Raw genomic sequence first — 25,173 nt, forward strand, 5'->3', positions numbered from 1 at the left:
GTTTGCTGTTGCCTTGTTCAGATAAATGCATAAGCCAAATACAAAATCTCAGTGTTCTGGTTTGTTTACAACTATCATTGGTTGTTTCTCAACCGGAAGGTCCTGCGTTTCGATCCACAGTTCCTGCAGCCACATGTCTGATCAATCAATCAATCAATCAATCAATCAATCAATCATATTTGTATAGCGCCAATTCATAACAAAATTATCTGGAGTTGCTTTACAAAGAGCAGGTAAAGACCTTACTCATTGGTAAGTTACAAAAGAAAATTAAGATAATATGCAGGAAGGATTTCTGCTTTTGTATTCCTCGGGTTCCTGTTGTCCACACTTCCATGGTGGAGGTGGGAGCAGGCCGTGCATGAATGAGGACAGAGGTGGTTGTAGGTACCACACAGTCCGATGGTGGTTGCTGGAGCGTCAGGGACGTCGGGTGGTAGTAGTGCATGATCAGCTCACTGAAGGTTGGAGGAGGTCCGTCTGCTCGAGAGCCTGGCTTCTTCTGACAGGACAAGGCCTTACAGGGTAAGATACTTAACCCCAAGTTGCTCTTTCAGTGGAGTTTGAACGTGTTTGAATGGATTAGATAGTTAGAAGTGATGGACTCTTTGGATGTGATGGATAGGAGTGATCTGAATGCACTATACAAGCTCAAGTCCATTTGCCATTTATAAAGAGGGAGCATTACCAAATGATTCAAATGAGAAGGGCAACTTTACTTGAAATTAGAAGTTCGTCTGTCACACTGAAATAGTTTGAAAGTTTTTCTTCTTGCTTTTTGACCTGATGCAGGACTGAATCCAAATATGCAAAGAGAAGGGGTGTAGTAATTAAGAATCAAAACTTTGTCCTGGACATTAGTGCGTTTTCTAAATAATAATAATTGTGAGCATTTGGTTGAAATAAATGACTTTGGTTTTCTAGCATAAAACACATATTGGGGAGGGTGAAACCTTTAAAGATCTGAATCAGAACACCCTCAGTGCTACATTCTTCTTCATGTGTTTCATTTCAAAGACATAACATCGTGCTCTGTATCCTTCACTGCAACAGCGTTACACACAGAGGATCACCCAGGACACTGCAGAGATAAGAAACCACGCTCAAACTTCTCCTACTTCCACCTGGAGACCAAAACCTTTTCAAAGCGGACATACATCAGTCCGACGTTTGCTGTGATCTTTGTGAACCCCGGAGTTAACAATGTCCACAACAATGTGTAAAAAACGTCCTTCAGCTAGCTTCACATCCATGCTGCATCCGTCTAGTGGGTGAGGTTGAGTCCAATCAACAGGAGCCGATGAATAAGTGATGGCAGCATGAATTGTAAGTGTGGGCTTGGAGAGGAGCAGTCAGGGCGGAGAGTGGGGGGGGGGTGGGGGGGGGGGCGACCGGCTCAGGTTAATGAGGTGGTCTGGGAGCGTGGTCTGGGTCCTGACTGCAGTATGTGAGGAGTTTGAGTTAGCCTGGGGGGGATTTGTTGCCCTAAGACCACTGGTGAGACGATCCTCGCCTCCGGCTGTGTACGCACTTGTGTCTTGACTGTGTGTGGAGAAATGTGTGTGTGGGACGGTGTGTGTGTGATGTTGCCCTCAGGATGACACAGGTTGAAGCTTTGCTATCTCTGTTTAATGTTGGCATTTGTGCATTAATATACATGGCCTCTGTTTGCATGCATGCCCATTCCCTCGTGTGTGTGTGGGCTGTTTGCGCTCTATCTGTGTATTTTCTGATTTCTGTGTCAGGTCGGACCACAAATGTGTACACATAGCCCCCCCTCCTTCCCCCCCCCGCCCCCCCAAGCCCCCCCCCTGCCCCAGTCTCATTACCATTCCTCCTTTCCCGCCACCATTTTTTTCCTCGCCTGCCATCAAGGCCTCGCCTGCCGGTGTTTGCATTGTAAATCAGGCCTGACAATAAGGCGATGATTAGATCCTACTCGTATTCAAAAAACACCTGATTTATTTATTCATCTTCCCTCCCTTGTGCGCCATCGAGATGCATAATATCTGACCAAGGTGACATCCTCACTTCCGAATGTTATTCATTGCGTCGGCGGGTCAACCTCTTAACCAACAAACTCAGACAGGACAGATTAAATGAGGTTTGTTATGGCTGGATGTGCAAAATCTCATCTCATTGGCTGCTTCCAATCCACACAAACACAGAAAATGTTCAGCTGGTTCTCTCTCCTTCACGCATGTGATATCAGATATCAGGTATCAGAACATGTGAAAGTGTTACAATCTGTCACAGTTTCAACATTCACAGATTTGAATCTGGCCTTGAGTGTAAAGCTGCGATACCCCGTCTCTCTCTGTTTTCATGAATATGCATGAGATATTATTTCTGGAAAGCTTCAGGAATCTAGAGATGGATCTAATTGATTACTAGTGAAGTCAGATAAGCCTCTGAACTGTTGTTGTTTTGATTTTTTATAAGAAATTGGCACCAAAGGGACTGGAGATATTTATTTCAGAAACGCATGCAGCAATATGGTTCATAGATTTTCTGTGGTAATGAAAAGCCAGTGGATCTGAAAAGTCTCTGATATTTAGAGGATTCAACGAGTTGTTTTGAAAAACAGCATGAAGAATTTAGAATGCAAAAGAAGATCTTAGATGGTAATCAATACTCAGTGAAGTACGTAAATGAACGCATGAATATCAAGATGATATACTTTGAGGTAGTTTTTGTGTTTGTGTTTAAATCTTTGCAAAATGAGTTTGGACAAGCTGCTAATGCATCATTCTCCATGTATTCCATCTTAGCATAACATATCCTAAGATTAATTATGTGCCAATTCAAACGAGCTGAGGGACTCTCAAGCAGCTGATCAAAATATATATTTTTTGTGCCTTTATTGAAGAGACCGGACAGTGGATAACGCAGGTAATAAGGTGGAGAAAAGTGGGGAATGACTTGCTGGAAAGGAGCGGTTCAAAACCTTGGCCAGGCACTTGGAGGACTAGCTTCCGTACATGGGGCGCGCACTAACCACATGTGATATCAGATATCAGGTACCGGCACCCCTGAAACTCTTTTTAATGTCAGTAATTGGTAATTGGTCAGTAATCTTTTCTGCCTGAGCAGTCTACACAGGTTACTAAGGCTGGGTCCTTTGAAGGATACTATCACTGACCCCCAATCCCTACATACTCTGTGCGCACTATGGTCCATCATCAACATGTTTTTGCTCCGTCGGATGGCGCACGCCCTGCCACATTGGATCCATTTCTGGAGCACCGCCATGAGCAGTGCTGCACACTCCACAGGAGAACTACAAGATCACGTGGGAATAAAGAGAAAAAACATGAAAACAACATGTTACTTTATTTTTCTGAGGTTGCTTTGATGTTCGTTTGGTGCCTGTTTTGACGTCATTTTGAAAAAGTGATGGAGAATACGATCGTTGGTCCATATATTGGGTGTTATTTTCAAATTGACCGGACGCTCTGTGTGTTTCGTTGTCTGACTTCCTGTCCGGGTTGTTCTATTCTGTCCACGTGTGCCTGCAGCATAATCCGTCGGAAATTGTCTCGCAGCATATTGGAAACGGAGTAAAGGTTAGTGGAGCTGCTGGCACGCTATAGAGAGCGACCACGGCGCTCGCTGTGGAAACACAATCATTGTCTAGAGTGGCAGCGAATGGGGGCGTAGTGTGTGTGTAGAAATTGGGGGTTAATGGCACCTTAATTAACCCAAATAGTATTGTGCTATTTGTAATAAGACTTGAAACGAAAGACAGAGAACACAAACTCATACCAGAATGTTAAGTAAGGTAATAAATCACATATTAGTAGGTATTAGTTAGTATTAGTATTAGTATTAGTTAGGTCTGGCACATACTACTGGTTGCTTTATACAGTCACAATCTTTAGTTACAAGTGGAGTCGCCCCCTGCAGGTCATTAGAAATCAAGCAGCACTTCCACATTGGCTTCACTTTTTCAACAAAGATGTTTTTGTCCACTTGTCATCTGCAGCCTTTTCCTGAAAACTAGCATGTAAACTGTGTCACTCTGGGCATGTTTTTAAGCTGGCATTAGGATTTAAGCACATTTAAACACTTTGCCAAAGTACATCCTCACTGCACTGCTAAACAGACTGCACTGTACACTTTGTTGTTTTCTTCTTCAGGTGTTCATTTTAGCATGCAGGGCTGTAAACACTTATCATTCTACATCCTCTTCACTGCAATCATCCGCCCTCCACGGTTTGGTGGGAGAGAGAGGGTTCAGCTGTGCTCAAGAGCGCTATAAAAAAATCAGAACATCACAGCTCAGTCGCATCAAACAACCGACTCACCACGTTTATTTTCAGTTTGACGCAACGACTGAATCTACCTGTGTCTCTGTCACCTCCGTCGCTGCTCCTGTTAGATTGAATTTGCAGGGAGAAGCTGTTGATGACACATTGCCAGATAGTCTACATCCAGTCTGCTTTTAATAAACTGGTATTAAAATCCCTGCCAGGTCGCAGTGTGGAGTGTAAGACATGTTCTCCATGATGCTCTCTCTCTTCTGTTTAAATCATAAAGATGATCCGTTTTCTTTCTGTTACCTCCTGCCTAAAAGAAGTCAAACACTCTACAATAAATTCACCTCCAAACCAAAGCAGATGAAGAAAAAAGCTTTGGACATGGTTGAAGTGTGGAGGCCGACGGCAGTGATCACATCATACGTGACCAGATAAGGATTTTCATTTCAATGCCGGGGATAATCGGGGTGAAACTGCACCTCTGCCTCTTGACTAACCTCACACCAGGACAATAGAGTCAGCTCTGTTCCTGAGAATTGTCGGGAAAATTGAAAAGTGTTTCTTACCGAACACATTTAGCTGTTGAAAGAGTGCGACTACCTCTAATCCAAATTCACAAGAAAAACCCTTTGATGTTTGTGGGAATAATTTTATGCCTACTTCTCATTTTCCATTTTGTGCTTTCTTTTGAATTTTGATTGCGGCTACGGGCACTTTTCAATTGATATGCATTATGAACTCTGTAATAATTCAGAGGCCTTTGTTGAGGAACAAACATGTCAGTTGTCCCCAAAATTAATTTTTACGACATATTGTGTCACCATGGTTACACCTTTGGTGAGTTTAGAGAAAAAGGGTTACCAGATATTTTCCCATTTTTTGGAAGAGTTTTGTACTTTTGAGGCTTTTTTAAATTTCACTCTTAAAATGAAATGTCTGGCCTCTTGGTGTTATTTCATTGTTCTTGTTTGTGCTTGTATGCACAATATGTCTCTGTATGTGTGTAGTTATGGATGCTCGATTGCGTTCTCAAATTTGGCGTTGGGTGACTTGTTCCTCCGAGGGATGGCAAAACTTGAGAGGCCGCCTAAAATACTGTGCAGTAATTGGAATTGCTTTATCTTCAGTCTCATCAATTAATGTGCAATTTTCCATTTAATCACTAACACGCTCGGTGCATTTGCAATTAAAATGAGGCCTGATAACAGAGAAGATGCCTCTCAGCTGATACCACTTGGAAAGAGAACAGGAACCAGAAGACGCAATCAGTACACAAACTGACTCGCAAACTGAGACGTACACAAGGCATACAAACATAGTCACGCTGATATAATGCTGCACTGAATGTACTCACATTCTTATTCATGCATGCTGAGCACACACAATCCCGGTGTGACATGATAGAACATGCAGATTTTGCTGCTAAAACCCCGAATTAGAAGTCGTCAATGGAAACTAAACCAGCATTTAGCATCAAAAATGTTGGCAGCAGAGATGTATTGAAATGCTGCTCAAGGCGAGGAGGATCTCATCTGTTTCGTCTCTGACTCCGCCTTCCTTTGCAGACATGGCAGGGTCTGGGGTCTCAGTGAGAGACGAGCTCACTGTCTGTCATGTTTTTGTCCTGATTCTGAAGAAGGGGGTGAGGGGCCATGTTTGCATAACTTCCTGTCTGGTAACAGGGGGATGGGGAAGCTGCTGGACCATAGACTGTGTATTAAGATGGACGGAGAAACAGCCGTCTGGGAGTGAAGCCAATATTTTTTTAGAGCTCCCTCTGCTGCCTGGCTGCAGTATAAGTCATAAACCCTTGCCTCCTCCGTATTAACAGGTGGGATATGGGTCAAACTATTAAGTTTCAACAGAATTTTTGTCAACCTGGAATCTATAGTTATGTTGTCATTCTGATTTATATCAAAGTGTACATTTTTCTGAGTTGTTTTATTTTCATCAATTATTTAATGAAAAAAAAAACAGCGGATGTCATGCCATGATTGACAGCTCAGATGACACAGTTGTCTCCTTGCAGCATTCTTACCAGATTAGTAGAGAAAAGTTGAGATAAAACATAATAAAAACTAACAATACAGTCATTGAACTTTGCATAAACATGAGTGTCTGCTTCAACCCAATGCAATAATCTATTCTACTGTCGACTGTACTGACCTGAGGGGTCTTTGATGTTTTATTGCTTAGTTAAATGCAACTTTAGAGTAAGGGGCCTGGCATTAATTCTACGGTTGCACCGGTCAGCTCTCTTCTGCGCATGTCTTGCTCCATATGATGTCACCAGTACAATATGTTGGCGCCTGTTGTGGTTATATTTTGGCTTCAGTTTTGTACAACAGAGGGAAACAGGGATGTGTTGTCCATATTAATATACGGTGTATGTGCATGAGTCACCTCACAGTCATATGGCACTTTAGGAGGAGTAGCAGAGTATGGTTTTCTGGCACAACTTCACCAACTACCAAAACCAAGTTAGACGTTACGTCATTACAAAATGATTTAAAGCTTTCCAAGCTGCTGTATTTGTTGTGTTGGGGGTGACTTTTTGTGTCTGTGGTTTCATTTATACATGTATAGGGAGATAAGTATATTGTATGGTATGTTGTCAGTCAGAATTATATCAGTGGATGATACACCTTTAGTTGTTTGTGGATTCTTTAACTTTCTCACAAAAAAATTAATAAATATCTTGACGTTCACCACCTCACACTTCAGAGATCCTTCAAATCCTCAGCTTTAGTGGTCAGGAGGATTTATTGCACATTTTTATTTCCTGAGGCGTTAGCTCTGAATGAATGCTGTAACCTGTGCAGAGATGTTGCTCAGATGTTACGGTTCCATTTCACTCGCTGATAATCAGACATTTTCCTGCGGGTCAATACCATTCAGCCCAAGTGCACTGCTGAACTGTAATTGCTGGCTACCTTTTCATGACCGCATAAGGCTGAATGTGGTGTTATGAGGCTTTTGTCCAATAAGTCCAGTGGCTCAGGTTATACAGAACGCATTTGGAGCTCGGAAGAAAAGAGGATTTAGGTATCGGCATCAGTGAATTTCTGCACTAGAATGAATTTTGGAATTTCTAGATACATTGATTTGTAAAATCAGAATTTACGTTAGGGTTTTATTATGGTTTTTTAAAATTGTGCAACAATATAATAACTTTGGACTACAAGTGCATGACCAAAAAACATAATGTGGTGTCATAAGGCAAGTTACAGAAACCATGACAACGTAAAAAGGACCATCTAAATCAGTGTGAGCTTTACAATATATCCAACATATCCATATCCCGACACTATGATGACAGTTTTTGACTTAAAATCAGTGCTGCAGTATGTGTAATTGGAGGTGTCCACAGTATAAACAAGGGGGTGGAAGAAACACTGATTTCTGCTTTATAATCTGCATTGTACCGGTCGTTTACCGGCTGCAGATCTCATCATCCCTGCCCACCCACTCGAGGTGAATATTCCTGAATTTACTTTGTTTACACATCGGCTCACCGCCACTTCTTGTGGAGATTTTACAAGGGGGCTGCAGGAAAAAGTCTGTTCACATGTCACCTGGAGTATTTGGGAACAATTTCAGAAATGTGGTGCATGTGTGAAAATGCAAAGGGTTGAAAAGATTGAGAGGTTAACTAAGCATAAAAAAGACTACAACACAATGGTTGTTTCACAGCAAATGTAAGACAATACTTAATACTTGCATTGCACCAAATATGATGATTAAAGAGAGTTATTTGTAAAAAAAAACTGAAATATTGGCATGGGCAGATGTGCAAAAAGTGGAATGGCTATTTAAGTTTGATGTGTTTAAGCTTGCTAACTTTGTCTCAAAAGCTTGGAAAAGAAGACAATTTATTTAGTTTAATTAGGGTTTTTCTACTTTTTGTTTTCTCATTTTGTTTCAATGAATAGACCTACTATGCACTCTGATCCTGGAATGTTTTAACTCATGATGTCATGTAAGCCCATGGGGCATATAAATGTATGTATGACACAAAAATACAACTTCAAACTTAAACATACAAACATTGTGTTGGAAGTCAAATTAGAATGATACAAAAAAAAAGACAAAATCAAAGTAGGACAAATCAATAAAGAGAAATCAGAACTCCAAAAAAAACAAACAAAATTGTGTTAATACATATGAGTAAATATGTGTTTATGTGTTTCAAATCAGATTTCTTAATATTGGTTTTAATAAAGTTAAGTGTCACATTTATCAAAACGCTTCTCCCCCTCGGGTCAAATAGTTAATTTAGAGGACATTTTCATGCGGCGTGAACACATAGGTTAGCTGTAGCTTGAGGATGGAGCCCCACGCTGTGCTCGCCTATAGTAAGTTCTGCAGATGGCAGGGGGTCTATATGTGTGTCTGTGTGTGCGTTAGTGTATGTAACTGAGCCCTGAACCAATTAGCTCCTTCACATGGGGGTGGGGGGCGACGGCTACAGCGGTGTTCCACAGGGTAAGGCCCCTCAACCCTGTGGGGTCTCGGCCAATAGCAATTAGCCCACCAACAAGAGCCCTCATTAGCCCTCTTGATTGGCTCGGTAACTGCACAACAACAACAACAGCAGCAGCGGAGGCAAACACAACCAAGGTGACTCAAACAAGATGCTTTAAACCTGACTGTACTGTAATTAGTAAACAAGCATGGCGGTCTGTAAGTGGTAAACAATGAGTCGGGTTTGTTGTTTTAAAGGAGTTTCCTATCTACTCTGCTGGATAAATCTCTATTATTACATCTTCTGTCAGCTCCACACACACAAAGAGAGAGTGAGCAGAGATGGAGCAAAGAAATAAATGAGTAAATCTAGACAGTGGAGAGAAAAAAGAAGCAGGGAGAGATGCAGCCTGCTCCTATTATTTCATTACAGCAGCACCTGGTGGCTGAATCCACAATCACTGCCATGCACTGGATTCATGTTTTTTTTTTTCTTTCTTTTCTGTGTCTTTCTTCAGCCTCAATGTGAAGCTATCCCATGATGCAACATGCGTCCTCAGCACCTGCAGTGACAATGATGGCCACCCAGAGTGTTCCTCCACCATCGTACCAGGAGAGCCAACAGGTCAGAGAGGTCTTGTCAGATCTTTGAAAAACAGAGTCTCTGTTGCTCACTATTTCAGATTACATCTGACACAAATTCTGTTACAATTCAGTGTTGAATATTTAGGTGCCCTCTAGTGTTGTTCCTGCTCCCTGAAGTGATGTCATTTCTATGACTCAATCACAAGTCTGGATTCAAAAGAATGTATTTATTATCCGATGAATGTTAAATAGTTCAGTCAAGAAAGGCATCATCCGTTTATACGCCCACTAAGAAACTGGTTATTACCGGGTGTTTGAAGGATCTTAGTTGTGTTGTGCATGTAAACATAATTTCCTTTATTCAATAACAAGGAAAAGCCCTGATCTGCTTCTTTTTTTTTTTTTTTGGAGAAGCATGGGTTTGAATGGCATTGAACGTGAAAAGCAGCCAAACATGTGCACTCTTTGTACTGACTTTGTTGTTGCTCTGTTCTTTTGCTAGCATTGTCTTTTAAAATGCCACACACTTTAACCTGATGAAGCATTTAAAATCAAACCACTGGTGGCTGATCTGTGAAGTTTTGGGCTTGAAGCCTGCAGCACTGCACTGTGCTTAACGTCATAGCTCCTGGAATTTGCGGTGAAGCTCGTAGCTTTTACATCCATTAACTCTGCTGATATGTATTTTCATATGGTCCTGCAGAGGTCAGGCAGAGCGCTCTCGGAAACATATTTACATGAATACAAGCTTTTAAACCATCAGGTCAAGGAAATTTCTTGCACCTTTGTAATTTTGCCGACAAAGTGCTTCATTTTCTCCTCTTTTTTCTTTGTTTGTTTTAAGTTGTTGTTCTATACTTTTGACTACTATTGACATCTTAATTGACCCATCTGTCACATAACTGCATTTTACTTATTATCATGTTACTTCAGCATCTTTTACACTATTCACCACTGCACTGTTTCATATTTAGTCATTTTAGTCTTTTCTTATTATGTTTATTGTTGATATTTAATGTTCTACCTGTTCATAAGAGAGCACAGTTCACCAAAGTTAAATTCATTGCGTGTGTAAGCATACCTGGACAATAAATCAGATTCTGATTCTGATACCAGCACCCCTCAAAACGTTTGTTTTGCTGAATTGCAAATAGTCGTAGGAGTTGTAGCCCTTTATTGTGTGCACCCTCCGTACTATGTTGGCTTCTCCTAGCAAAACGCACAGGCCTGTGTACTGATGACAATGACGTAGTATTTATTTATTTAAAGAGGGAAAGTGCACATTTATGTAAATGTATCGGAGTTAGGGAATGGCTTGTTTTCATCAGCAGTCCCTTTGCCAGATGTTCTTTGGCGTCATATAATTAATTATAACCCTTTAACATTAGTCATTAGTATTGAAGAATACAGATATATACAATACAATTTGTGTGAACAAATAATATCCAACATAGAACATGATGCAGTTAAAATGACCATAGGTACAGCATCAGTATTGACACTGTTGGTTCTCAATAAACCATTATTTACATTATATTTAAACGATTGATGCTGACTTTCTAATTGACAATGTTATAAAATTCCACTGATGTGATGCTCTGAAGGAAAAGACACCCTGGCTAAATGTGGTTTTCCTGAGTGGGATTGAATGTGAAAGAGCTTGACGTAAATAGACAAGCATAGAACCGAAGGGAATAGATCGGCCTATTGTCACCAATACCCAATCTAGTTATTTGGATCAGGATCAGACAACAGGTAACTAATGAAGACACAATTCCTGTAAAGTGCATGCAATGACTTCAGCTGTGTGCACTTAAGGATGATGGTAAAAAATAATACAGCACATAGAAGTGTTTTGGTATATGCCACATACGAAGGTTAATATTTGCAAGATGTTTGATTATTTTGAATACAAAACAACAATTTCTCAGTCAAACTCACAGTGGCAAAATATACTCGTCTTTAAAGTTTCTCCCTGGAATTTGTACTCAATGACTTCTTTTTGGAGTTAACCATCTGGGGCACCAAAGTGAGGATGTGAGACTTTGGTGATTTACTTCAAATTTCTCTGTATGAATACATCTTCACATGTATAAGACTAAGAGGTCAGGCCCCAGTCTGCATAGTTCAACATGTGATGGCACCAACAGGTCAGGGTAAGAAATGAAACCTCACTGTGGATGGACCCCGGCTTTGTCACGCACTGCAGACCACCCCGTGTGTAGGAGGTAGAGCTGGTTCATCTGACCGCCTCAGCCTCTCCTCCTCGTCCTCACCACCTCTGTCTGCTTTCGCCCCGAGGATTAGTGCCGAGGGAGAGCTCCCGAGCTGCAGTCTGCGCACTCGGCAAATGCAAATGAGAGCTAGTTAAGTGTGAAGAAGCTAATTTATTTCCCATTTGGTGCTGGGATTAAGACTTGAAGCTTCCTCCCATCCCACCCTGACTGGGAAGAGAGTGGGGGTGCGGTTGTTAGACTCATTTCCTGAGAGAGAACGAATGAGAGAGGAAAGTGGGGTAGAGGATGAAGAAGACAACAGATCGTCAAAGGGAGCTAACAGATCCTGTAGTGTCTCCATGTTGGACCAACACTGGGGCTGTGCTTCTTCAGAGTGCAGGAATATTCAGCACCATATGAAACACACTGCTTATTTGACAGAGTCGTTATTAATATTTAACAGGAATTTATATTTGACCTGAGCATGCCTTGTTCAATTACTGCATCTATCCCATCATCCATTCTGTTTTACAGCTTCATTACAAGCCTGCTGACCTGTCAAGTAACAATAATTCACTCCAGCTACGTCCTCATTTATAGTCTGTCAGCATCATATGCATGTTATTGCTTTGGACGAGTGATTAAAAAATTACTCTGACCTCACTAGCAGCGACATGCTCAAAGCGTGATGTGGAAGAATTGAATCTGAGGGTAACAGCCTTCATAAAACCTTTATTTTGGCCATGTAACGTTCATATTTTCCAGATTTTTAGTATTTAGTACCTGTGTCCAAAGACAGCGCTTTTTGTTCTGGATGCGCTCAAGACCTTCTTCCAGAGCACTTTTCACCAGCGGTGGTAACAAATGTTCACTTCTACCTTCAGTAATGTCCGTTAGGTGTGTTTTAGATAGCTCTGTGTGCTTAATATTTACTTCAATTCGAGGAAGAATCATCAAGAAAACATAAAAACTATGTAAAGTAGTCATCCCCTGGCTCCCTGTTGTTGACTAAGCTGATGTTGTAAGTCCCGCCCTGTCTTGATTCCGATTGGTTGGTGAGGGAAAAGTGACATTGATGAGCCTGATGCTGTTCCAAAAGTTAAACTGATTTCAACTGAAAGTGTTGTGAGGAAAATACTAGAGAAAATACCAACGAGTGCGATGTGTTTTGCACCAAGACAGCTAACTATTAGCACTAGCTAAGATGGTGAACATGCTAAATACGTAACTTCTTGTGCTGTTTTTATTGTGCGCATACTGATTTTAGCATTTAGCTTATAGCGCTATGATGCCCAAATTCAGCCTCACAGAGTCACTAGCATGGCTGTCGATTCATTAGCCCTTTGAGATTCTGTGGCCCTGTAACGTAGTTCTGTTTTTTATAGTTCCTGGATTTTGTACTTTTACATTGCACCCCTAAGCAGCTTAATATTAATATATACTTGTGTATAGTGTTACAGAAGCTAAACGCAATATGACAGCAAACACACACACAATAATTACTTCTGATGGTCACTTTACCCAGCAGCCTCTGACATCAGGGTGTGAATGTGTAGGTGTGACCTGCAGTGTTAAAAGCGCTTTTAAAAAGACTAGAAACGCGCTATACAAGCTCATGTCCATTTACAGTGTTTTCCTCTGTTACCTCTGATTCTGGACTAGACTTTGCCCCACCATTGTTTCTCTGTGACATTTAAATTGATGGCGAGGCATAACAGAGCCATTAGAGTCCTGCACTGAACTGTGGCTGTAAAAGGTGCTTTGGTTTTATGTACTGCCGGCTGAGAGCTTGTCCATTTCAGTTTTTTCTCCAAACGGCAACCTCTAGTGTTGGAAAGTGAAGCCAACGCAAAAGTGCAAAAAACTGCAATTCCTAAATTTTTACACTTCAGAGTCGAAAGCCAAGGAATCCCCTTTAACACCCATTTTACACTTACTGCTTTTAAACAATAAATAAACACTTTTGGTATAATTAGCTCAGTTCTCTATTGGTACACACTGTACGGGGATGCATTTCTTTTTACAACTCTTCTTTTTTAATTTGATTACGCTTAATTGTTTGTCATTAATTTATAGATATAATTGGGGGTGTTGATGATTTGCCTGAAAGGTGGAGACAGTGTAGCTGTTTGATAGGAGTTGTTAAGCCTGCCTCATCTCCACCTCTTTGTCTGTTTCTAAACTGATTGAAAGCCAGTTTGAGACATAATATCTAACATGGCAACCACCCTCATTCATCATGCCTTTTTAGCAACAAATGTTTGACATCACTGCATGTTTTCTACACTCTATGGTTCCTCTGATTCAACTATTAAGCTAACAAGAAACCTGAAAAGACTTCTGATAAACATGATAGTTTAAATGTAAATAAATATCTGTAATCGTTGTTTTCTGTCTCCCCAGATGACGGGCACAACTCAACAGAACACCAAGACCCCCCAGGTCCACATCCCAGCAGCCTCTGCAGCAGGAAATACCTCTGTCAGTGTGACCCTCGACCCCCAGGCCCAGCTTGAGTCTGACAAGAGGGCCGTTTACAGGTGGGTTCCATGTCCCCTGAGAAGTTCGGGTGTCATTTTTATCCTCCATGGAACAAAACACAAATGTTAAAATCAGAGTTATACCTGAGGTGAAACAATCACTTACACCTGTGTGTGCACCTTTCTGCCCGCACTTTGTACGTCCTTCAAAGTAATGATTGCATTTCCTCCGTAGCACCGTGCCAGCTGTTGGAAATTGCACTAAATTGACTTGATGTGCTACTCGCTGACAAAGTGCTACAAACACGAGTGCTGTTTTTTAATACATTCCCCTAAACTCACCATGACTTGAAAGCTTTTGAAATTTGTACTTGAAGGTTGTCTCCTTCAATTTTCACTTAGTGCCGTCCGTAAACCAAAGAGCACCTTCAGTTAATGCCTTGACTCATCAAAGGAGAGCAGAAGCACCCTGAATTTACTTCTCTTTGAATTTAATAAATTGGCTTTTCAATATGCATCTGATATTCTGGCAGCAGTCACACAGGCTGCTTCTCTGCGTCTGTAATGTGTATACTGGAGTACTTTTAACCTTATGATTCAGATTATAGGGATGAGACAGTGAATAGATGAGTGAATGTTTTCTAGGCGTGTTATTAGATTAAACTCCAAAGAGGCCTCAATGAACTAATAAAAAATACATTTTAAAATAAAAAAAGTGTTTATAAGGCAAAAAGAGATGTTTTGTACGGAAGCACAGAGCAGACATATCTCCATGCTTTTTATTTAACTCTGTTTTCCTCTGATAGCGAGTACATTTAGGTTGTTTTCTCCAGATCTCAACTTATTTACCTCGTTATCTCAGGACGACGAGGCGGATTTCTTCACAACATGACGTCATTTCTTCTGTTTACTCGAGATAACAACATGTTGACATCTTGAGAAAACAACCAAAAAATGTATTCTCGTCATCACGGTAAAACCGACTTAAAAATAAAACGTATGGCTGCGTGTCTGCTCAGGGCTTCTGTAGTTTTGTCTAAGATTCCAGACTTACGTTGTAAATCATAATGTATTTCTTTTTCACGCCAACAGTCATTTTCAAAGGTAAGCATCACTTTCAAAGTGGTTCATCAGACTACTTCCTGTATGCCATCCTTCAGAGTATATCTGTAGAAATGATTCACACTAAGGGGGGCAGTGCATTAAAATAACATCAGAGAAGATTTTAATATTTTTCTATATGACTAGGTCTCCGTTATTAAATGCAATGAGACATTTTTGGCTTCACAAAAGTGGGATTTCACTTCCATTGGAGCAGATTTTCAGTTGAATGTGTCAAAAGGTATGAAATGTTGTATTTCAATGTTAACAATCAAATGTGTATTATTATTTTATCTTTTTTGGCCTTATTTATTTTTGTCTCACTTTTTTAGGGTTGTTTAAAAATTTGTCCCACATTTTATTTTTTAATTTGCCCTCTAGAAGCCCTCAGGGGCACCACCTTGTTCAAAGTAGAAAACAAGAAATGAATCACCCCTGGAACCCAAAACTCTTAAAAAATGAAGAAAAAAGCACCTCTCTCCCCTCCCAGCTTATCACTAGAATATTGATGCACCCTCATAATGAGCTTGTATTATCTATTTATGAGGTAAATTATTTAAAATACAGACATTTTTAATCGAGCTGGATGATCTCTGGTGGAAGCAGCAAACCGCCAACTTACTATAAATCTGTAGTGTGATATGAGACTGCCTTGCACTGCCTTGCACCGTCTGGCACGGCCCGCCCTGTAACGATGACACTGCACACTGAGCTGGGCATCTATCCCAGCTCCTCGAGACCCCCCCCCCCCAGCGGGTCTCCGACACACCGCAGTCTGAGGAGGTGCACGGCCCCTCACGAGGCGAGCTGCTGTTAAGTCCTCGGCGGCTCCTCTGAGATACACGGCAGCCTTTGATGTGAACAGCCATATTTGGAGCAGCTCCGGGTGCCGGTGATGGGGGAGGCTGTTTCAGTCCAAAAACAGCCCCCTCTTCCACTTCCACATCCACATGGGCTTTTGGGGTCTCCACATTTCCACTCCTTCATCTCTTAAATCGTGCACACACATGTAAAAAACAAGAAGACGCTTAAAGTACCAGCTAAACAAAAAAACATGTGACATATATTTAAAGCCTATTCAGTCCTCGTGTTGTCCTCAGTGTAGAATAGATGAATGTTAATAAGGATGTTAAGAATAATTCACTTCATAAGCAGCTTGACTGAAGTGCTTTGAGAAGAGTTGGGACGTGTGTATCCATCGTTATTAACTATAAAACATTGCCTGTTTATCGAGAAGGACGGAGAAACAGAGCGTCTGGGAGTGAAGCCAAAATACTTTACTGCTGATTTACTGATGTAGCAGGTCTGGAAGCTCACTGAGAGACCATCCCATCATATCCATCACACAATCTTCTCAAGAATATCAGGGTTTATATGTTTGAAATTGACCTGTAAATATAGTTTTATATTAGAAAAGCTCTTTGCACACATGCACTCTTGATCATTTCAGGATATCCTGCACCTGAAATCTTCCTGAGGAGGGAGATCCAAGACAACGCTATGATGACCATTTTTGTCTTGTTATGTGCGAGGTGTAATTGGAGCCAATTATAGTATAACTAGCAAGTGGAAAAGAACTGGTGAGCAGAAAAGATTATGAAGCAGCTTCCCTACGTGCTTTAGTTGTGTTATAAACGTCATCGACCTCATCTGCTGGCTCATAGGCTCACCCCGACTTCAGGCTGACATTTTACTATGGGGCTGGCAGGCAAGTCCAAGTGAAGTAAATAATTCTGCTCTTTGTGTTCACTCGTGATGTGTCAATCCCAAATGAGTAGGCCCCCATTTGAAAGCCGTTTCCCCCTTTTTGTTGTAATTTAAGGCATGATCTTTTCTCCTCACATCTCTGCCACAAGCACACCTAGTGCTGGGTTGTAGAAAATCAATGTTTTATACCAAACATTATTTAAAATCCGGGAATAACACGTTTAAGTATCATTACAATGAAACATCTCAGTGAGATACATGCACACATTAATCAAAGGTAGAAAATTATACATGTTCTGATTTAATTAAACCAAAATGTTACCAAAATTAAAACTGAGCTGAGCCTAATGATCCAGATTACTGAAAAAAGACTTCCCATCACTAGTGTTCACACATGCAGCTCACCCTGAACACGATGGGCCTTTTCTAGTAGTTTTGTGCATGTGTGAAAATGACATTTGTGGTCCAACATGCATACAAATGATGAGGATAAAAACAAGATGGTGCTATATACAATCTGCATGTAAACGTGTCGGCCAATTAAAACGTTGCAATCAGCGAGCAAGATCCAGCACCGAGCTCAGGGAGCAACACGAGCGAGGAATCCGCAGCAGGAGCCGTTAAAACGTGATTATTTGTTGCTCTTAAGCGAAAATCCTCGCTGTTCTGTATTCAGAGGAGGCCGGGCACATTCACATTTTTTAGAATCCTCTTTTTAGCCCATGCGAGGAGCTAATTGCCAAACGCACATCGTTACCTTGTTAAAAAAAAACACAATTAAATCATGACTTCACGATTCACGTCTCCCACGGTGCGTTCAGAATTATGCAAAAAGACACAAATGGCTTGCTCTTTTTTTCAAAACAAAAGTCTGATCTGCCTGTGGTTCCTGCTTTTTACACAGCGCTCATACGGCAGGCTGTAGACTTTAAAAGAGAAAAGAATCCACATCTCTGCCACTTCTTTAATTATTTTAGCTCAGGAAGTCTGTGTGGGCTTTAATGTGTCTTTTCACTAATTGCTGGAATGGCAGCTTTACGAGGAGGTGTGTGGTTTCCTCTCTCCCTCGCTCTCCGTCTCTCCACACACTTTGTTATTAGCAGCGAGTAAATGTGTGATAGGGTAATTAGACTAATGAGTTGTGGCATTTACTATAAAGATCCTTCTGAATCCTCTGCATCTTATTAAAAATGCTGGTAGAGGCTTTTTGTTTTTCAGGTTGTGTGGTGGGTAGTGTTTGCAGGATGGGAGCGGATTCTGCTCAGAGATGGAAACAGGCTCTTAATTAAAAGAAAAAGCATAATGGGGCTTTTCTTTTTGAACACACAAATGTCCTTATGATCCGTAGAATCAACTGTTTATACCAGAAGACATCGTTTTAAGGTGTGCTTTTTATGAGTGTTTGAGTTAACTGCTGCTTCCCTTACATGTAGAACTCTGGGATCTACTTATGAACAGGAACTGAAGTGTTTCTTTGAGAAGTCTTAAAAATAAACAGCAAACATCTGATTAATTCAGGAGGAGGTTTTATGTACTGACAGAGGGCTCTCTACTAGACTGTCACGTTCTCAGGCTTTCTTAAAGGCTTTATATGTGATTTTTTGATCCAGCAGATGTCGCCCTTGAGCACCAGCATGAAACCAAAACAACTCGCACTGCATTGTTGTGTTAGCATGCTAATGCTAGCGATCTTTGTTATGCTCGTATCTTCACACTGCATGTAAATTTACCTGAAATGAGCGTGATCTAGAAACACAGTTAAGCAGTGAGTACAGTATGTTATTCTTCTTTTCTCTAGTCCCTCAATTAAACAACTTTTATACGTGAGGGGAGGAGTCAGCCGGCCGTCCTGGCCGTGCCATAAACAAACTGAAGATAGGACTCTGAAAACTCTGAAAACATCACAGACAGTGGGACTCAGGTGTTACACCCATTGTAGACAGTCATGACTCAGAGTTATTTTCAGAGGAGATACTTGATTTCTACTACATTATAAAGCCTTTAAAGCTCCTGTGATGACTTTGAGCTGGTCATGAAATACACTCAAATTAAGACTGGTGGCTTATATGTAGCCCAGGCAGCTATAGCACTCCGGCTTACACAACACTTACCATGTGAGGGTACGGTTTGCTGTGGAAACACAAGCAAGATAAAGGTTTACCAAACACCAACTACATCAAACCGGACCGCTCGGTGGAAACAGGGCTTAATACACTGTAAGCGTTTGAATTGATTTTGAAATCTTAGGACGTGATTTTTGTTAAAAACTAATATAAAATTGTAAGAGATCCAAGGCAAAGTGTATTCTTTGAGCCTGCCACATAAATAGACTGATTGTAAGTAACAGATATACATTATATGGAGACATAGAAAATAGTAATTATATATTTCTATCTATCTTATATCCTGCAAGGTGAAAAAACTGTTTGTTTTAACTCAGTTTTTCCTAAAAAAGAATACAATTATTTAAAAAAAAATGTACCTCAGGTACTTTTGCATCTTATTTTTGTTCAGCCACTTTGAATTGAGAGTGTCATCTCTCTTACACACTTGATTATATTATTTTACTCTCTATTTAACTCTTTGCAGATATGTTCTCTTGTTGTTGAGACATTGCAAAACAACGTAAAGGATTAAAAAAAAGACTTTAATATGTGTCCACAGTGGTGGACTGAACGCTATGCATGAAAGAGACATGATGCAATTTGTCAAATACATTGAAAAGCTTCTTGAGCTGCAGAAACAGTCGTTTAGGAGACCTGACACATTTTATTTGCATCAGAAAGTAAAAGAAGTGAAATTGGATTTCTTCTGTGTTTCCTCAGAGGTTGAATGCCTTTTATAGATGCAGTGTGTCAGTGCAGAGCTCTGTATGGTGCATATTATCATTTACTCCCTCCATAGTGGGTCTTTGCTGAAAGCCTCTCTCATGCTGGTCAGTGCAGAGTATTTTGCATTGAGACAGGATTTGAAGGGTTTGTGTGAGTATTTGTAGGAAGGCTGACATGCAGTCATGCTGACAGTCGCCAATCTCGGAGAGAAACAGGAATTTATTATTCATCCCTGTGTGTGTTTATGCTTGTTTATGCACTTGGTGTTAATGTATAAAAAAAGGAAGTGAAGATTTGATTTGTGTGGAACACATCAGGAGGGAGTGTGTTTAATTTCACACGTCACACACAGGGTTATCCGTGCTTGTGCTGGTCTGTGTTTTTCTGTGTCTGTAATGCACCATAGACTCTGTTTATCCTCGCTGACACAATGCATCAATGCATCCTCTGCCACTGTGCAGCTCATCCTGCAGTGCACAGACCGGCATGTCTGACGGGCTTAAAAAACGGGCCGAGCCTCCTCCATTTAGCAGGTCAGCGTGTGTCTGCGCTCAGACGCTGCTCAGCGCAGGAAACTGTGTCAAAGCTCAACTACTTTTATTGGCTGTTTCTTTCAGATACTTGCTTTTATGAGTTTTCCTCGCCGCTTGACTTTAGATGAGAAAGGAAGTCCTCAAGTTATTTTCCCCTTTTCTGCTCTTTTCTCTGGGAACTCTTCGCAAAGAGTTGTATGATGTATTTTAACTTTTCTCAGTGAATACTGCAAACATAGAAGAGAACAGAACATGTATTCTACCTCACAGATGTCAGACACAACACTTTGGAAACAGTCATCCATTTAGAGTATTTCTCCACCTTTAATCATTTGTTCAATAATGTAAAGGATTATTGTTAGATGCAGATATATATTTGATGTTTACAAATTATTTTTTAACAAACTTTACTTATAAATGTATGCTTGTTTTCCTGATGGTTCTCAAGTTACATTTAGGTTATTAGTAAAGATTTTCTTAATTGTGGGAAGCTTAAAAGCATTCCCTGAAGACAAAACAAAATACTCAACATGTAAAAAAAAATAGTTAAAGGCACAGTATGTAAATTCCGCCACCAGGGGGCTCTCAATCAAAACAATAACAAAAGATGACGTCGAGGCTGGTGGGGAATCATGGGAGTGATTCTCTCTCTGCTACTCTCTACAGTCACTGGTTAAGCTGCCTTGATTAATGAGTTGGGAGTAAGAATGTGTTGTTAAGAGAAATGTTTATTGTTAAGAATAACAAATTGATGAAATTAAGAAGAACACTGAATCACAGAAACTTTATCAGAAGCCTTATTTAGGGCATGGTCACACTGGCCATCCATACTGTGCTGTACTCAAGCATGATTGGACACGGCCCGCGGTCACACTACACAGGACTAACCGTGCCTAAGCACGATTACCTCTTGTACATAACGTCGTAATACAACACATGCATGCTTTATGTTATTATGAAGCGTGCTCAGGTTACAAACAGGCAGACTCGGGGGAAAAAAAAAAAAAAAAACAGACGCGCGGCTGGGTCCGCATCTGCACATCGGAGAACAACACAGAGAACATGACAGCTACTTTGTGTCTTATATTGAGTCATTTTAGTCAGATACAGCCATGAAACTCTGGATTTCTCCATAATGAAGTGCTTGGGCACGGTACGGATGGCCAGTGTGACCACGCTCTAAGACTGCCTAATCAAGCCACGATATTTACACCCCCTGTGATGTTACGCTTCAGTCGAAGTAACCCCCCCTCTGTACCGTTTACAGAGGTAGTAACAGAGGCGTTGCAGAGGCGAGACGATATCAGCGGAACCAACGAGGAAGCGCAGCACTGTGTGTCTGACTTTGTGTGTATCTGGAGCCTCGCTGTGCTGTGCTTACGCAATGCTGAAACACAATGTGAATTCAGAGACTGGGACAAGAATATTAAGTCATGGAATCAATATGAATGTACAAAGACGAGGTGATGGCGGAGCTCAGTTACTGCACTTTTGCAATAAAAAAGCAGTTTGAGTTATAACACAAAGTTTTTGACACAACTAGTTGAGGTCATGTCGGTTGAAGGTTTTCAGTTTTTCTTTATTGTGTTGCTCATTTCTCCTGAAAAGTTAGTTTTTCTATGTCCTACCATAAAGGAGGAAAAAACTGCAGGTTGGACTTACTTCCTATCCAATTTCCAAACAAGCAACTGGTTGTGGTTTTTGTTGGGAGAGAAGTTGTACAAACCAAAGAGTGGATGGAGCTTTTTTTGGTTTGGGAGGCCTCAGAGAAACAAAACCCCCCGTGAAGTTCAGGACCAGACATGAGAGTGAAAAGAGGGGTTTGAAAAGTAAAGAGAAAGGAGACAGGATTTATTCAGATAGTGCCTGGGGTACTTTGTGTGCGTGTGCATACGTGTGTGTGTGTGTGTGTGTGTACCCCAACCTCACGAACACACACACACACACCCTTACACAGGGTGTGCTTCAGACATGTAGCCTGGGGAAACGGGGGCCTTGTCGGGAGCAAACGCAGCAAGGCTCCGGCACAAACTGGCTTCTAATATACAGGAGTACAGCGGGCCTGATTAGGCTGCCAAACAGCAGGAGCACAGAGAGAGAGAGAGAGAGAGAGAGAGAGAGACTTGCTCTCTTTCTCCAAATATTCACATAAACACATACCTTCAAACCCCTCCCCCCCTCCCCCTGTACCCCCCTTGGTGACCTGACAGATTACTGTGAAAGCAGGAAAACATGACTCGCTGCATCGAAGACTACGTTGCTTTGATTGGAGCTTGTTTTCATGCACAGCTCTGCTTCTGCAGCTTTGACACTTCTCAGTGTTTGGAGAAAGCCCAGTAATTTGGGTGAATTGAAAAACATAATCCAAAAGTTTCAAGGGATTCATGTCAGTTGAGGCCCTGTGTTTTCCGCGCGAGTTCACGCAATGTTGATTGAGCCGATGATACACTGATGTATCTGATGACATTGTATTTGCAGTAATCATTGACATTGTATTTGCAGTAATCTTGGATTTTGATAATGAACTGCAGGTTCTAATGTTGCCATTTCTGGAGGTGGCATGAGTCCTCCAGAGAGAGCAGTTGGAAATGGAGAAAACATTTTCTCTGACCTCTGCTGTGTTGCAGGTTAAAGATATAATATCAAACATTTTGATTAGTATTCTGCACAAATCAAATATACACTCTGTGAATATGTTTTGCAGAGAAGAGGGAAAAGAGAGAGAATTCCTTCTGGATTTGTTGTTCTCAGCTCTGTGTTCTCATGATGGCAGCGTCTGTCATCTGTGTTTGGGTGGGTGTGAATGTGAAGGTGTGACCTGCAGTGTTAAAGAGCTTTGAAAGTGCTATACAAGCTCAAGTCCCTTTACCATTTACCATGGTTGGGACAGCACTTCCTTCAGCTTGTTTATGTTTGGCTCTGAGACTCAAGCTTGTTTCACGTTTTCTTGAGTTGACTTCTCTCCATCCAGCTGTTAGCCTGTTGGGGAAGAGTGACGGCCCTGCTGACTCCAGGAAGTTGTTTCTCAAGGCACAATGATGGAGTCATTTCAAGAGGGAGCACCAACAGACCTTCCATGATTTCTGTGGCCTAAAAGACAAATAACAAACTGAATCAACTTTGAGATGCATATTATTGTTGCTTGAAATTGACCGCAGAATCTTGTCTTCAGATGTTTATTAGCACTCATCTGCTGCTGTCTCTGGTTTACAGAACCCAGCAAGTGAAAGAGGACAGAAAAGGCGTGGGAAGTGTGGAGACAGGAGGGGAATTGCATAGTAAGCTTTTAATGCTTATCATGGCCAAAACTTAAAAAAAAGAAAATAGAAAGGAAATTCAATGCTCTGAAGAAAACAGTCAAAAAGTGCTTTTGTTTAAGTTTTGTTTGTTTGTTTAAGAGTCGCATGGGAAATTTGGTACAACCAATAAGAGGTACCTCAGGTAACGTTTGGCAAAATTTGATGGACTTGCACATCTACTTTTTCTGGCGCCTCAACCTAACCTTTCTTACCTTTCCCTTCCCACCAGGAAGTATGTATTCACACAAATTTAACCAGTATAGCCGTTTTCACATATGCACTCCGGATAATATCTAGATATTTATAGAAGGACTTCTCCGGAGATTCTCCCGACCTAGCCATTCACATATGCTCCTCACAGCAGGGGACTTTCCCTGTCAGAGGGGAGGGGTGCGGGGGTTTACTGAGGTAAGACGTGACGTAAATAAACAACGCGGAAGTAGCGGCCATAGCGGCCATAGCAACAGAGTCCGCTACACGACATTATAATGAGAATATTTGTCTTTATATCAATGCTACGTGTAGTCCAATGGAATGACAACATCCACAAAAGAGAGCAGAACAACATACTGACGAACAGAAAACATAATGCAGCCGTTTAATCACGTGTACGGAGATCGTAGAGGTCGCGTGCAGACACTTTAGCCGGTCACTGTATATAAACGTCATTCTCTTCTCATTGGCTGAAATGGAAATATCCGGAGTATATGCTGCCGCGTTCAGACATCAGCTCACTCGGATTTTCTGCGGATAAAATACTAGGGGTAAAGTCCGGGTAAAGTCTGCACGAAAAATGCGGCTGTTTGCGTTCACCCTCCGGGTAGCCAAATCTCCAGAGTTTTTCAGGAGATTTTTGTATGTGTGAAAAGGGTTTATGATTTGGAAGCCATTTGTAATGGATGCTGACAGGCGCAGACAGAGTACCAGGCCCTTTATCTAATTAATGTTAAAGATGTTTAGACTTCCTTCTCTTGATGTTTGGATGACACCCCTCCTTACTTACAAACCGCCCGCTGGTTTTTATACATTTAAAACTTTCTTCATGAATTCTGAAATGCCAGTTTAAAAAAAAACTTGACAACTAGAAAAGCTCTAAACAAGCTCAAGTCCATAAACCATTATATTACAATGATGGGTTTGGAATATATTTCCACTGCCCCCATGTGGCCACAAAAGTTAGGACAATTTCAAATAAATGTTGAAAATAGCTCAGGTTAAACTCCAAACATTAAATCAGAACATTTAGCTTAGTAGTGTTTATGAGAAAGAGCTGAAACAACCTTATCTTTATGCAAACACTTTGTTGCATGGGTTACAGCCATGCAGTCCAGCTCGTTTTGCATGCAACAATCAGGCATCTGTGTGTTTATTAACAGTAAAAAAGTATATTCTGGTGGCGCGGTGGTTGGTCGCTCCCCATGTATGGAGGCTTTGGTCCTCAAAGCGGGCGGCCCAGGTTCAAATCCTACCTGTGGCTCCTTTCCCGCAAGTCATCCCCTACTCTCTCTCTCTCCCTGATTTCTGACTCTATCCACTGTCCTATCTCTCAGATAAAGGCACAAAAAGCCCAAAAATAAATCTTAAAGAAAAAAAAAAATTATATTCTGTTCATGTGTAAAACAATCGATAGTTGACTGAAATCTCACCACAGATTGCATTCAAACCCGACCAGCTAATCAATTTAAAAGAGAAACTATT

The 25,173-nt window shown here is 41.1% G+C and overlaps 1 protein-coding gene across 1 annotated transcript in view; it reads left to right on the forward strand.

Annotated features, from left to right (window-relative positions):
* Positions 1-25,173, forward strand: part of LOC109980796 (pbx/knotted 1 homeobox 2) — a 136,655-nt gene that overhangs the window by 69,477 nt on the left and 42,005 nt on the right. The window contains exons 3-4 of the mRNA XM_065963163.1: positions 9,242-9,348; positions 13,928-14,064. Of these exons, the coding sequence (XP_065819235.1) occupies positions 9,262-9,348; positions 13,928-14,064 (224 nt within the window). The 5' untranslated portion in view covers positions 9,242-9,261. The remainder of the gene's footprint in view (positions 1-9,241; positions 9,349-13,927; positions 14,065-25,173) is intronic.

The sequence above is a fragment of the Labrus bergylta genome, chromosome 14 (assembly GCF_963930695.1).
Source record: "Labrus bergylta chromosome 14, fLabBer1.1, whole genome shotgun sequence".
NCBI lineage: Eukaryota > Metazoa > Chordata > Actinopteri > Labriformes > Labridae > Labrus > Labrus bergylta.